Genomic DNA, 11,425 nt, shown 5'->3' with positions numbered 1-11,425 from the left:
TTAAATGGTTGGGAAGGCTTCCTTTTCCTTCCTAATTCCTCAACTCAACATTCTTCTTTAAATTTCTACAAAAATTCGTAGAATTTATTACTAAAGAATTAATAACCTACTCATCGCTTCCCAGGATAACTAAAAACGTGTCATTAAATTGAGGAGGAACAACCAATGGATAAATGCTCAATTATTATAACACGGGAGACTATAGTATAGACTATTGATAAGGTAAATGAATTAGGACCACCTGAAGGGAAGGCGTCTCGAAAGAGTTATGTTTATGCATATATCTTATGTTTAGAATGTTAGGACAAATTTTGTATTATCTTTTCCTTATAATATAGTTATAGTATGTTAATTAACATTTATCTAACTATTTTATTAAAGTAAATTATAAATAACTCCCCGTGCGTTTTCTGGATGATACTCTTAAGTTATTGTTTGTTTGTTAGTTTAGGTTTTAACTATAACAACTATTATATTATTATATGTCTTTTTTATATGGTTGTGTTATATTAACTACCAATTATCTAAGTGTTGTATTTAATCAGATAATAAAATCCTCCTCGCCCGTGCGTTGCACGGGTTCCTAACTAGTATAATACACATTCATACATACTTAGTACACTTACGGTCATAAACAAAGTCGTGTTGATTCACCATGTATCTAACAGGGTTTATTGATATTACATCAAATGGAAGTGGCCCTTTAAGCTGATTTTGAGATATTACATTAAATGAAAGTGACCATTTAAGCTGATTTTGAATGATTTTGATTGTGGTTAAATTCTTTGCATGCTTGTTCCACTTGATTTAGTGCATTGATTTAGTGCATTCATTAACTTAGATTATTATCTTCATATGCAGGCAGGCATATGAAAATAGTAAGAAGAAATTGAATTTCATGTGAATAATTGAATTTTTTTATAGAATGAATACCTTCTCTTAAACAAAATAATAGATAATTTTTATTAAGTTAAAATTGTGAGGAATGCCAAAATCACTATTCATAAAAATATAAAAATAGAGTTTAATTGTTGTGTATTGTCAGTGTAAAAATTCTTTACACATGCATTCAATGGCGTGTTGCCAACTCATTTAATGAACGTGACACATCATGTATTTTTAAATACCATACATAATGTGTTGATATATTATTTAATCATGTGTAAAATAACTTCACACCGACAATACATATAAATTAAATTTATAAATATATGGATTTAAAATAACTTTTATTATTTTAATCAAATTATCATAAAAATTATTTTTAAAAATACAAAAAATCAAACAGACGCGGTCTAAATTTCATAGTTATGAATTTTTTTTCCAACTAGAATATGTGAAAAATATGGACAAAATTACAACCTAATGGGATGAATGAAAATACGATATAAAAATAATTTATTTTTAAAGTGGTAACCGCAAGTTTCAATTGCTCGATTTTAGCCCCTTAAGTTTACCACATTTTGCATTTGCTAGCCCCCGTTGAATTTTTTGATTAAAAATTGGTTATGTGGTATTTTAAAATTAAATAAGTATTTAAAAATAAATAAAAATGTTTTTAAATTTTTAAAAAATTACAAATTGTTTTTTTAATTAAAAACTAAATTATAATTTTTTTTATTATATGTAGTTTATAAATATTTTTTTTATATAAAAAAGTAAAAAAAAAAATTATGAACTATTTTTTAAGAACTTTGTAAACTTTTTTTTAAATAAAAAATAATTATCAAACCTTTTATTAAAAAAATAATTTTTAATACATATTTTATAAGCAAATATTATTATTTTTAAATTTTTAATACATATTTTATACTTTTTTTTTTCAATTTTTAATACATGATTCCTGAACTTATGTGTATAAAAGGTTTGGCTCCCACTTCATCACATTCACAAACACACTAGACTCAATTTATGTAAGCTATTTGTTGAAAAGTTATTTATGTAAGCTATTTAGAATATGCTTTTTGTTTCAAACAAAAGTAATTCTCTGTCAACCCCCTCCCTCCAATCCAAATAATAATAATATGAAAACTCTTAGATTGATCCTTTAGTTAACCATGTACATGTGTCTATCTTTATTCAATTATATGAAATTATATATCAATTGAATGATAATATATGCTCTCTAACTTTAAGTTTCATTTGATTTATTTCTATGTAGCTAATAAAAATATTCAATCACAAAAACAGGTTGTTAGAAAGATCAAATTAATAATCCAAGCAAAAGATGTGGAAGCTGAAGTTTTCAGAAAGCAAAGAGAGTAGTGAAGAGTTGGTTATAAGTGTGAATAAGCACCTTGGAAGACAATTTTGGGAGTTCGATCCATATCTTGGAACTGAACATGAACGAGCTCAAGTGGAACAAGCATGCAAACAATTTAACCACAATCGTTTCATGAATAAAAACAGTTCTGATCTCTTAATGAGATTCCAGGTACATTCATAGATATGTAGTATATGTGTAGTAGTATATGGCTATATATGTTGAGTTCCTTACTTCCTTAAGGTTTTGGGTGGAGATGTGGCGTCTCCATCTCTTATGATCTCCTGAAGCATTGTCCCATTGTTTCTCCTGAGCTCCCCCGGACTTCCCCAACAATATATACTAATAATTCTCTTTATTGGTTTGTTCATCTTCAACTAACCTATATCTATTTATCTATTTATAATCAATGATGAATTAATTTTGGATTTGCAGTTTGAGAGGGAAAAAGGTTACAAGAAAAAGGAGAAAGTGAGAAAGGAATTAGTTGAAGATGAAATTACTGAGAAAACAGTGAGAAAGACACTAAAAAGAGCATTGAAATGTTACTCAAATCTACAGGCTGAGGATGGTTTTTGGCCTGGTGACTATGGTGGCCCATTGTTTCTTATGCCTTCTTTGGTATTATTACCATTTCCCTCTTCTTCTTTTTTTAAATAATTTCTTATAGCAAATAATTATATTTGAAATGTGTCAACAATTAAATATGAGTATATCTTTTAGTCGATCTTTAAAATATTAATTCACTAAATTGTGAGAGTCTATTTAACCCGAATTGGTAATTTGGTATTGTTTGCAATTTCTTGACAGTACCTAACAAAATATATTATAACATGTGCTTCTCAATGTGATGAGGTCAATTTTAACACATTATATATGTGATTGATAATAAAATATTGTAACTTCAATGAATAAGTTTCTTCTGTCGTATATACTATATTGTTTTATTACATGATCTTATCTTATATATGGTTATTCTAAATTTAAACAAAGTTGTCAGTATAAATTAAATTAACATATTTAACATGAATATTTAAATTTTAAAAGAGATACGTAGAAATGATTCAAAGCAAAGTTCAATTGGCAGAAACATTGCATGCAATATGCAGGGATCAGGATTCGAACTCCGTTACTCCTACTATTTCATTTTAAAATGTGAAATTTCATCCACTTAAACTACTTGACCAAAAAGTTCTAACTTTAAAAAGAAAACTCAACAAAATTAAGAATGATAATTATTCCCCCTAATGGTTTTAAATGCAAGTAATTGAAATAAATTAATAAGTGTCTTATAAGTATAACTCTCAACAACCAATCGTTAGTTGGTTTAGTGGTGATTGATGCTGAATTTGGTAGAAGGAGCACAGTTTGATCCCCGCAACTACGATCGGGAGAGGACTGAAACCAAGATGTCAGAACTGTGTGCGGGTTTTACCGTTAAATTTTTTGTAAACATTTGTAGTTAATTGTATGAAATGCCTCCATCTATTCTATTTTGAGTAGGAAATGTTAATCCTTTAGAATGCATCCTTTCTTGGGAAATAATTTGTCCTTGATTTTTTTTTAGGGCTACTTGATTCCTTACTGTGTACCTAATCCAATTAATTATGTGATAGGTGATAGGATTATGGGTGACTGGGGCCCTTAATGCAGTGTTAACTCCTGAGCATCAAACCGAAATGCGACGCTATCTTTTTAACCACCAGGTAAATATAATTTGATTTGAAGCACAATATGTTAATTAGCTAGGTAGCTCTTGTGATGAATATATATGAATAATTCAGAACAAAGATGGAGGGTGGGGATTACATATAGACGGGCACAGCACAATGTTTGGCACAACTATGAGCTATGTGACGTTGAGATTGCTTGGAGAAGAAATCGACGGTGGAGATGGCGCCATCGAGAAAGCAAGAAAGTGGATTCTTGATCGTGGGGGTGCCACTTCTATTCCTTCATGGGGCAAACTTTGGCTTTCAGTACGTAATTAGCCTTAATTATTTTTATGATCATGTCTTAATAAACATATATATATATATATGTCACCCGTCGTGTTGTAATTATTTATAAGGTTTTGATTTTGTTTGATTAGTAATACAGTTTAATGAATGTCTTTATCAACAAGTAATATATACTATTAATAATATTTAATGAAAATGGTACAAATGAAAACAATTAGACATTATTTATATATATATAGGTACTTGGTGTATACGAATGGAGTGGAGTGAAACCAATACCTCCAGAGATATGGCTGCTTCCCTACTTTGTTCCTTTGCATCCAGGCAGGCATCTTAATTCTCATTTCTTATTATTAAGTCAAATTCTAACATATATATACTATACATGTAACAATTATATTTATTTATATGATCATACATATTGCATTTAAATAATTATTTTTTGACTGATCCACAAGAAGATAGATCGACACTACGGCAGGTGGATGTTCTGGTGTATAGATGAGTAGGTGGGAAACATGTTTGTGTAGATTTGACGGGAGTTTCCCCACTTGTGGGATTGGGGGTCGGGGATTTTACCGTGGGATGAGTAGCCCTCAAAGCTGCTTCAAGCAAAATAGTCAAACATGAGAAAACGTGCTCTAACAATCAACACGTTTTTATACCGTTTGCATTCGACACTTTTCGCTTTCTAGCACCAGAGACTATAAACCTTTTGAAAAGAGTTCAAAAGGTCATGTATAGTAATATTGTGTCGTCTACGTCTATGAATGTACTTTTCCAAAGATTGAATTTTGCTATACAGAAGAATTTAGCGACGTAGCTTGTTTTTCGTCTACTTTTTTTCATATGTAAATAATTTTTTATATTCAGTATATGAAAATTAAAAATAATTATTACAATTAATTAGCAGGAAGGATGTGGTGTCATACAAGACTTGTATATCTACCAATGTCATATTTGTATGGTAGAAGATTTGTGGGTCCATTCAGCTCCATTGTTTTATCTCTCAGAAAAGAGCTCTATACATTTCCTTATCATCTACTTCATTGGGACCACGCTAAATACCAATGTGCTAATGAAGATTTGTATCATCCATGTCCAATGATACAGAATGTTTTATGGGGTTTTCTTGATTATGTTGGAGAACCTCTTCTCATGCATTGGCCTTACTCCAAACTAAGAAATAAAGCACTTAATCATGTTATGAAGCATATACACTACGAGGATCAAAACACTAACTACATCTGCATTGGTCCTGTTAATAAGGTAATTTTACATACATTATATATATATATATATATATATATATATATATATATATATATATATATGTAATATCATTACCATAATATACCATTTCTAAAACTGATTCTATAACTGCATGCACAGGTGCTAAACATGGTTTGTTGCTGGTTGGAAAATCCCAATTCTGACGCATTTAAGTATCACATTTCAAGAATCAAAGACTATCTCTGGCTAGCTGAGGATGGAATGAAAATGCAGGTTAATTCTCTTTCTAAATAAATATGTTCATTCATAATTACTAGTAAAATATACTATATGAATATATATATATATATTCAATGTCAGGGATATAATGGTTCTCAGTGTTGGGATGTTGCATTATCTGTCCAAGCTATCTTGGCTACCAAACTGGATCATGAATACGGTTCAATGCTTAAGAAAGCAAATAATTTCATAAAAGGCTCACAGGTAAATATATATACTGACCAAAAGTTAATTAATTATATGAAAAATGTCATGGAAGAAGAAGAAAATAAAGTAATTAAGATTAACACAATAATATTATTGTATTTTGCTTTGAAGGTTACAATGAACAGATCTGGTAATACTAGTTGCTGGTATCGCCACATTTCTAAAGGTGGTTGGACTTTCTCAACTCAAGACAATGGTTGGCCTGTATCTGATTGCACTGCAGAAGGCTTGAAGGTCATAAATTATATCTAAAGCATATATAGAACTATATGTAGATGGTGAATTACATGCTAAAATCAAATCAATTAGTAGATGATAGTTCAACAATATTAAGTTAATAGACTCATAAATCGCTTAAGTTATTATAAGAAGACACTAATCACTGTTTACATTATTTTCAGGCTGCCATTTTGTTATCAAACTTGCCATTTGAGACTGTTGGGAAAGCAGTGGAAACAGAACAAATATGCAATGCAGTTAATTTGATTTTATCCCTGCAGGTACGTACTCTTTAGACTGTGTTAGGATGAAGTAACCGGAAATTATACCAAATTAGAATTCTAAATTTTTGCAAATTCATTATGCACTACTACTCAGTATTCAGGAATAAGAAGAATGATTTTGTTCAAATTTAATTAGAAATTCAATCACATGACATCATGGCTTAATCAATTTTCTCTTCCACATTAAATATTTCAGAATAGAAATGGTGGATATGCATCCTATGAGCTCACAAGATCTTATACATGGCTGGAGGTACAACAGATGTCTTTCTCTAATTAAATGAGGAATCAATATTCAATTTTAAATTATTTAACACTTCATTGGTTTTCTTTCACAGAAAATAAATCCAACTGAAATGTTTGAAGATATCACCATTGATTATCAGTATGTACTGTTTCCTTGTAATCATTTAGATTTCGTCTATCATTTGAAAATTTGTGAAAAATGAGTCTATTATAGGTACGTAGAGTGTACATCAGCAGCGATTCAAGGTCTCGCCTTATTCACACAACGATATCCGCGACACAGGAGGACGGAAATAGATACTTGCATTGCTAAGGCTGCAGACTATATTGAAAGCATACAGTTAGCTGATGGCTCATGGTTTGCTTTGCTTTACTAGTCCACTAACTTAATTATTCAACAAAAGGAGTTTCAAAATTGATTTTAATTTCATAATGTGAGTTCAAAGATTTGTAATTAATGAGTTAACCAACCAAATAGGTATGGATCATGGGGAATATGCTTTACATATGGGACATGGTTTGGAATAAAAGGGCTTATAGCTGCTGGTAAGAGGTACAAAGATAGCAAAAGCATTAGAAAGGCATGTGAATTTTTGCTTTCTAAACAGCACAAGGTTTCTGGTGGATGGGGTGAGAGCTATCTCTCATGCCAATTAAAGGTATATATAGCATGAATGAACCTTAGTTCTTTCATTCAGCATATTATAGCTTTTCACTAATAACAGGTGAAAATTAACAGGTATACACAAATCTGGAAGGAAACAAGTCTCATGTAGTGAACACTGCTTGGGCTATGTTGGCACTTATTGAAGCTGGCCAGGTATAGTAGTATAATATAGTACAACGACGATAAACTAAATAAACTTGATCGATGCTGAGATTTATATAATCAAGAGTATACAGTAATAAATAAACTGGTTATTTTATGGTTAGGCCGAAAGAGATCCAGCTCCTTTGCATCATGCCGCAAAGGTATTGATTAATTCACAAATGGAAAACGGGGAGTTTCCTCAACAGGTAACAACTATAGCTATGCAGTAGTAGACATGTACATACCTTACATCCATGTTAGTGAGTGTGTGACGGCTTGTATTGACAAACCGGAGAACCTATTAAGAATGATTTTTTGTGTAGGAAATGATTGGAGCCTTCAACAAGAATTGTGCTATCAATTACTCAGCATACAGAAACATTTTCCCCATATGGGCCCTTGGTGAATATCGAAGTCGCGTACTGCTTTGTCCCGACAAAGAGTCCAGAGCAACTGTATAATAATCAGGTAAAAACTGTCTATATTGTTTTACTTTCTGTTTTTGAAATGTAATTCACTTCCATTCTCTTACATTTAACTAACTTCCTACTCTTTCAGCTACACAACACAACTGCCAGAAAGGGAGAAGGAGGAAAAACAAAAGTGCACTAAGAGCTGCAAAGTTTATGTTGAATACAAACATTTATGTGAAATGTAAAATTGTAAAAATTGTGGTTTAACTGATACAAAAGCCGTACAATTTTCTTTAGGAATTCCACGCTACTAGTCTACTTAACTTACAATAAACAATTGTGCCTTGATTTACTTCATGTATAGAACACAGTTGTAGATAATAATGTATGCAACTCAAACTTAAACCATCGTAAAACCAAAAGTTCAGAACACTACACTTTTATGCATAGCAAAATATTTTGTTCTAAAAACAATTTGTTTGATCACTGCAGTATATTCGTGATATCTACTTTACAATTTATTTTTATAACAGTGCTACAATCGAGAATTCAAGGCACTAAAATCTTAAGGCTTTGTTGATCGGCTTAAGAAAGCACCTCTTTGATCAATATATTCCCTTCCCAGAACTAGAAGGATAGTTAGAATGATATCTTGAGGATTACTTTGACATACTTTTGAAGGTCATGCTTCATCATCAATAACATCATTGTTATTTATAGGGGATTGCAGAGAGGCAGCTTGAGAGGAAACGGTACTTCTAAGACTAAGAGAATGCATAGAGTGTAACCTTCTCAGAAGTTCCTATGAATACAGTTGCATACCAATATTTAGTAAATACATGAATGGGAAAATCACCGCTTAGGACAAACTGGATGATATATTATATATTTACAAAAAGTGAAATTTTTAAATTTTCAAAACTAGTTGTGTTGTTATGTTGCAGAGAATGGTCAACATATTAATAATAAAATGCATCTCATAATAAACTTGTACAAATAAGATAGAAACAATTTATAATAAGTTTTCTCAAACAGTTTAAGAAATATTTATACTTTACTCCCTTCGTCTCAAATCTTTGATTCTTTTAAGGATATTTTACCATTTTTACCCTTACAAAAACTAAAGCATTTCTATGCTTGTTTTCACGAAAACGAAAACCACGATTCATTACAATCAATTAGAGTCAACGATGTGTAACACCATGATCCCCTTTTTTCCGCCAAATAGGTAACTTAGAGCCACCTAAATTGAAACACATGGCCATTCTTAGTTTTCGTTAAAGGATATTTCTTGATAAATAGCATTACTCTCCATCAAAATCGGTAGATTTTTGAATACCAGTAGATATTTTAAAAGTGACAAGAAATCTCAATTGAATACTGTTCTGGTAAAAAACAAGGGGGTTTGTATTATTGATCAAATGGTGTGATTACACTCAGTTCAATCCCAACAACCCTGGGAGTTTAATAAGTCAGAATTCGATCCTCTTACAGATGAAAATATGAAGCTATTTATAGACCATTAAAGTCTTCTTCTCCAAGCTAGGGTTCCTAAAAATCCGGTCTTCAGCGCCTTTTCCGGTGATGCAGCGTGAAGGTAGGAATGAAAACCTTGGTCTCCAAGCCATGGCAGTTCCAAGGAGTTGTTTTCTTCATTCCCAAGTTAATCGCTAAGGCAGGGAAGGATGAAGATATTTTGTTATCGTGGGTAAATCCGTCTTATGGGCGTTATCCGTCGTTGCCTACCTCGCCCAGGCCTTATATCGCCAAATGGATGTTTAAAATTTAATTGTTTTGGGCCTGTTTCCTTTCTCATATTAATTGGGCTAGTTTGATTTTGCCTTCAAGCCCATTGCCCAGTCCACAGCCCCCCAAGTACGAAGTCCAAAGGGGTGAAGTACTTGAATGTGATTCGAATTTTCCCTCTTAATATTATGGCGCGAAATTACATCCTCTCCCACTCCCTGGCGCACGTTCCTCTGTTCGTGTGTAATTTTCATCAACCGTCTCCCCACTAACTACTGCCACGATGAGGTTTCTTTATCTATAAATGAAGCATTCAGCGCCCTGATCAATTCATCCCTTGTTGTTCACTGACATTTTAGACTTCTTTTCAAAATTATGTCTCCCAAAAATCCCCCTTTTGAATGCGGCCAGTCTCCCGCCTCTCCGGTTATCAAGCGGCTCCGTCGTATGCTGACCATAAATACTGAAGACCTGATGGAGGATTTTGGCGAATTTTCTGAATTCGTCAAGGAGCTTAACGACTACTGCTGGAGGTTGACCAAAGAGGAGAAACGCTTTCTCGATAGTGTCTTGCGCCTGGAAAAGGAGTTAAAAGCTAATGCCTCCTTTGTGATTGCTGTGGAGAATGTTAAGGAATGTCACTTTGAAGTCACCGAAGCTGTTGATAGCCAGATAGAGATCACGAAAGAGACCATGGGTGTGCAAGAGGAAATCTTAGGAATATGCTTTAACGAGGAGCGGAGAGTGGACGATCGTCTGGCGCTGCTGAACAAGGAGATGAAGCCGCTGGTGAAGAGGAAGAGGGCTCTCCAAGGCGAGATTAGGGACGATGTTGCTAAGCTGATTTCCAGGCGCCATTCTTTGATGGACCTTTTAGACAAGCAGAACGAGCTGAGAGAGGATCTGAAGCCCATTGAAGAAAACATGGTGAAGGCGAAGAGGGTGAAACGGGCGCTGGAGGAAATGCACCGTCTCGCCGTCGCCGACGCCGGTGAATTGGGGAGTTCTACCATGCCATGAAGTCTTTACTTATTTGCTCTTTTATGTCTTTTTCCTATGTTTGTAATTTGTTTCCGTATCTTTGAACCTTCGTTATTTTCATTCTGTTTTTTGTTTCCGTTGTATTGTCTACCTCGAAAAATTTGAATATTAAGCAATTTCCTTTCCTTACGTGTTGTTCTTTTGTTCCTTTTAGTACCGCCTCCCTTTGCAATCTTCCATAACTAAAATGGGTCAAATTTTTAACTCCTTGGAAACGTAAAGTGACATTTCTCGAGACAGTCAAAAGTTGGTGGTTACGACCGTCCAAACATTTATTGCTATCGTTAATAACGATGTTAAGGTTAAAAGTTGACTATAAATATCACCTGATAAAACTCAAATTTATATCAACTTGTTTTGAATCATCACGATGGAAAAGAACAATGCCAAAATACCTGCTGCTGAGAAGTCTCAAACTCAGCGAAGGAAGAAAAGGGGAGAGGTGTCTACCTCCAACTCCACCCGCTCCCGAAGGTCTAAGGATGTCAAAAAGGTGGAGGTTATCGTTCTTTCCTCGGATACCTCCGATTCTGGTAGTGGCGATGAGGATTACGTTTCGTTTCTGGAGACCTATGTTCCTCCTGAGCTTCGTGCTTCTTCGCCCAGTGAGGAAGAGGGGTCCCGGGTCACCGTGGAATCCAAGATGACTTTCCCTGAGCCTGTGCAAAAGGATTCGGAGTCTGATTGATAGGATTTTAGGATTTTTCCATGTAGCCTTGGTT

General features: G+C 33.2%; 1 protein-coding gene across 4 annotated transcripts; it reads left to right on the top strand.

The window, feature by feature from the left end:
* The first annotated feature begins 1,871 nt into the window (after nucleotides 1-1,871).
* On the top strand, nucleotides 1,872-8,371 carry LOC123909941 (probable oxidosqualene cyclase). 4 transcript variants are annotated; one of them, XM_045960885.1, is made up of 19 exons: nucleotides 1,872-1,913; nucleotides 2,191-2,434; nucleotides 2,699-2,884; nucleotides 3,880-3,969; nucleotides 4,048-4,242; nucleotides 4,464-4,548; nucleotides 5,138-5,493; nucleotides 5,617-5,730; nucleotides 5,818-5,940; nucleotides 6,055-6,177; nucleotides 6,345-6,443; nucleotides 6,643-6,699; nucleotides 6,785-6,831; nucleotides 6,907-7,050; nucleotides 7,171-7,351; nucleotides 7,432-7,512; nucleotides 7,626-7,709; nucleotides 7,827-7,971; nucleotides 8,062-8,371. In XM_045960885.1, exons 2-18 carry the CDS (start codon nucleotides 2,228-2,230, stop codon nucleotides 7,962-7,964), a joined length of 2,310 nt encoding a protein of 769 aa, XP_045816841.1. In that variant the 5' UTR covers nucleotides 1,872-1,913; nucleotides 2,191-2,227; the 3' UTR covers nucleotides 7,965-7,971; nucleotides 8,062-8,371. The 4 variants fall into 4 exon arrangements, with proteins under 4 accessions (XP_045816841.1, XP_045816844.1, XP_045816843.1 ...); XM_045960888.1 differs by having other exon boundaries at nucleotides 1,890-1,941; XM_045960887.1 differs by having other exon boundaries at nucleotides 1,907-1,979.
* The last annotated feature ends 3,054 nt before the right edge of the window (nucleotides 8,372-11,425 follow it).

The sequence above is a fragment of the Trifolium pratense genome, linkage group LG2 (assembly GCF_020283565.1).
Source record: "Trifolium pratense cultivar HEN17-A07 linkage group LG2, ARS_RC_1.1, whole genome shotgun sequence".
NCBI lineage: Eukaryota > Viridiplantae > Streptophyta > Magnoliopsida > Fabales > Fabaceae > Trifolium > Trifolium pratense.
The sequence above is the reverse complement of the archived record's forward strand: the minus strand, read 5'-3'. Positions and strand labels throughout refer to the sequence as shown.